General features: G+C 40.8%; 1 protein-coding gene across 1 annotated transcript; it reads left to right on the forward strand.

The window, feature by feature from the left end:
* Positions 1–27: 27 nt before the first annotated feature.
* LOC306888268 (pyruvate dehydrogenase [acetyl-transferring]-phosphatase 2, mitochondrial-like) lies at positions 28–3,274 on the forward strand. Its single transcript, XM_079446463.1, has 2 exons — positions 28–58; positions 574–3,274. Exon 2 carries the CDS (start codon positions 618–620, stop codon positions 2,199–2,201), a length of 1,584 nt encoding a protein of 527 aa, XP_079302589.1. The 5' UTR covers positions 28–58; positions 574–617; the 3' UTR covers positions 2,202–3,274.
* Positions 3,275–3,849: the final 575 nt, after the last annotated feature.

The following is a 3,849-nucleotide window of genomic DNA, read 5'->3' on the forward strand; positions in this document are numbered from 1 at the left end:
GCAACCTGCTACCATGGAACTGAAAAGCAGAAGAAGATCATTCAGCGAGCAGGGCCAGGTATGTGTCTGTTTGACTCAGCATTTACTCATATTAAAGCTGCTCTTTGAAGGAAATTATTGTACAGATAATTACAGAATATGTGTTCAGTTACAAAAATTGGCAGAAAAACATTACTAAATATTAAAATTAACCATTACATTTGCCTATTATCACGAAAACCGGTATTTTAGCTTGTAAAGCTAGCACGTTTTACACTGAAACCATGAGGTAAACAGTGTTTATACGTATATAGATTGTTTTATAGATAGATAGATATATAGATAGAATGTTTTACCCTGACATATACGAGAAAGCCGGATAGATTTATACTTTGAAGATTTTGCATTATTTTATGAGTTCATAACATTATGTAATTTTAACATTTCGTAATTTATTGGTTGTATCACTGACGTGAGGCTGTTAACACAACTATTTCAGCAGCTTTTAATCTGCACAATGTCCATTTTCTGTGATTAGATCGATTTAAGACTAAATGTTATTAAATTTTGTGATTTCACGTTGTGTTTTCCCAGATGCTGGAGGTGTCGACTGCTTTGATCACTGCATCCAGGCAGTAATGTCTGGCTATTTGCGTTCAAGGCTCCTCCTTTGCACTGGTGGAAGACATCTGACCAGTTTCTTTGCACCCAGCCAGCATGTTTTACCTGATACACTGTGTAGAACCTTCCCGCTCCCTTCTCAAGGCCGGCGCTTCTCCTCCCGTCGTGGTCGATCAGATGGAAGCTCAGGACAGGAAGGAGAAAACACACTGCGTGCTCCAAGACGTGAAATGGATTTCCAGCTGAGCCGGCTGCAGATCAACACAGTTCTGCATGCTAATGAGCAATCCGTTCGTATTCCAGAGTTTGATGGCCGTGGTGGTCCCAGTCCAGTGCTCAGGTTTGAAAGCAACCAGCTTTCAGCCAACACTCCGCTAGAGGACCGACGCAGCAGCGCCAGCTGCCTCCAGACTCGTGGCATGCTTTTCGGCGTGTTTGATGGACACGGCGGACATGCGTGCGCTCAAGCGGTCAGTGAGCGTCTTCCTTATTACATAGCTGTATCGATGATGTCAGAGTCCGTCCTGGAGGATCTAGAGGCCGCCATGGAGACCTTACGACCCGTGCCGCCCATTCTGCAGTGGTACAAGCACCATAACGACTACATCTACAGGGAATCAGCAGCCCTCTACATCAATCATTTGCGTGTTTACTGGCAGGAGCTTCTGGCGAGTGAAGAACACGGTGACGGCATGCGTCCCACAGATGCTCTCAGCTATGCGTTTCAGCGACTGGACACGGATCTTTCTCTGGAGGCACAGGTACCGCTCGCAAATGACCTGATGCGGAACACTGCCATCCAGACCGCCTTCGCTGGCTGCACGGCTTGTGTGGCTTACGTTGGACCAGAAGGTGTGCATGTTGCAAATGCAGGAGACTGTCGGGCAGTTTTGGGCGTCCAGGAGCATGATGGGAGCTGGAGTGCTTTGCCACTCACACAAGACCACAATGCTGCCAATGTAGCTGAGGTGGAGCGGCTATGGCGGCAGCACCCTGATAGCGAACGACAAACCATAATTGTAGATGACAGGCTGCTCGGGGTCCTGATGCCGTTGCGTGCGTTTGGAGACGTTCGATTCAAATGGCGTCGTGAGCTCCAGCAGAGTGTTCTAGAGAACGGAGACTCTGATTTAGAAGCACTGAATATTTATCAATACGCTCCACCTAATTATCTCACTCCACCTTATTTAGAGGCCACACCAGAAGTCACCTACCACCGGCTTCGACCGCAGGACCGGTTTTTGATTTTGGCCTCTGATGGCCTCTGGGACGAGATGACAAATGATGAGGCGGTGAGGCTTGTGGCGGAACATCTGACTGGTATTCACCTCCAAGCTCCGATCTCAGCCAGCCAGCTCAACTTGGGACAAATGCACCAGCTGCTGCTGCGGCGACGGGCCAGAGCAACACCCGCTTTGGATTTGAATGGAGCCACGCATTTGATCCGCCATGCACTGGGCACAAATGAGTATGGAGAGATGGACCAGGAGAGACTGGCAACCATGCTGGCTCTGCCTAGCGATTTAGCACGCATGTACCGAGACGACATCACTGTCACCGTGATTTATTTTAACCCTAACTTTATTAAAACTACTAACTAATAAAGAACAAGATTTTAAAGTTTCATATATAAAATTATATTTGAAGGATTGTTTCCGCTGTGAATTTTTCTGTACTTTTTTCAAATGTGTTTTTCTTGTTCCTTTAGTGTCTTTTATATTATGTACACGTAAAAATGCCAACAGCTGACTTTAATTTGAGTTTGCAATAGATGCTTGCATTTCATTTTGGAAAATATGAATGCAAACAATGGGTAGAATTCATAATGGGTGACTCACTTTAAAGGACACTTTATGGGTTACAAATGTGAAGGTAAAGTCTTATTCTGTTCATGTATCTCTGTCAGCAGCAGACTCAGCTAAAATGCAAATCAAAAAGCATCTCTTTAATTAAGGCCAGTTATGTATTTTATGTCTCTGATGGATATAGAACTGTTCTTGTGTAGTTAATGTCTACATGTCTATTATCATAGATATATTGGGTTTGTCTAGGATCCTTCTAATTTAGGATTTTTTCTCATTTATTCTGTAAGACATTAATTTTACTTTCATTAAATTTAAGTTGTTGTGTAGCCTGAAGTTTCCATGAATTGAGCACACTTGGTTTTTTCTGCTGTACGATATTTGTTTCTCTGCTTGTGCAATGAAGACGTTTTCACTTTGCACTTTGTAGTGACTGCTGGTGTGTCAAAGTATTCTTAATTCTTATCAATGGTTAAACTGATATTATTTGCAGTGCAAGGTATGAAGGTCATAGGGACCAGCTTTATTGAAGGCTATATTACACGTTACATTTTACATTAACGTTACATCAACTCGCAAGTACATTTCAAAATAATTTAGCTTTAGCAAAATTGTCTTCTGCATGTTGATTTATGAAGTAAAACTGGTGCACCATGTTTCCTAATAGTAAACAATGTTTTCCTTTTTACATTTCTGTGTCTATGTTGTTATTATTTGTTCTGGTCTAATGTGAGTGACAAACCTCAAACTTTGGGAAAATTTGGGAACAAGATAATATATTTTCACTGCAGAATTGTAAATTTTGTCTAATGTTGTATTTTTATGATGTCCATTATAATCTAATTCTTTGGTTATTAAAATATGTTTAATCCAAATGACCTTGTTGATCTGTTGATGTTTCAAAACGGCACAAAGAAAGAAACAACAGACAATTTTAAGTCCCATTGTAGTCTCTGAATATGAAAATGTTATGCCTTTCTTATAAAAACAAGGTTATTAAATAAAATATGCAAAATTTCCTCAAAAGGATTCATATAAATGTAATTCCCTGGTCTGAATTCTGTATCACGTTTGTAGTCGTGTAGAAAAGTTCTTTGCTCTCTTATGAGAATGTGGATTTTACATTTAGATTTATTCATATGCCAGACGCTTTTATCCAAAGCGACTTTCAATTGAGGAATACAACAAGCGATTTAAAATAAGAAAGGGATACGGATAATAAGAGAACAGAAAAAGAAAATGCATAGTTATTTTTTTTTTACTTTTGTTTTTTTTATTAGAAAGCTTCACGGATTTTGCTTCAGTTGATTGCTTAAATGTACATGTCACACAACAGGTAAGTATTATTATTTAAATTTCTGTAAATGATCTCTACATTTGTATAACGCTGTCAGTCCACTGGAGGGCTCTGGAGAACGTGATGTGAGCTGATGTTCTGCGCATGCGC

The sequence above is a fragment of the Barbus barbus genome (assembly GCF_936440315.1).
Source record: "Barbus barbus genome assembly, chromosome: 22".
In the NCBI taxonomy this organism is placed as follows: Eukaryota; Metazoa; Chordata; class Actinopteri; order Cypriniformes; family Cyprinidae; genus Barbus; species Barbus barbus.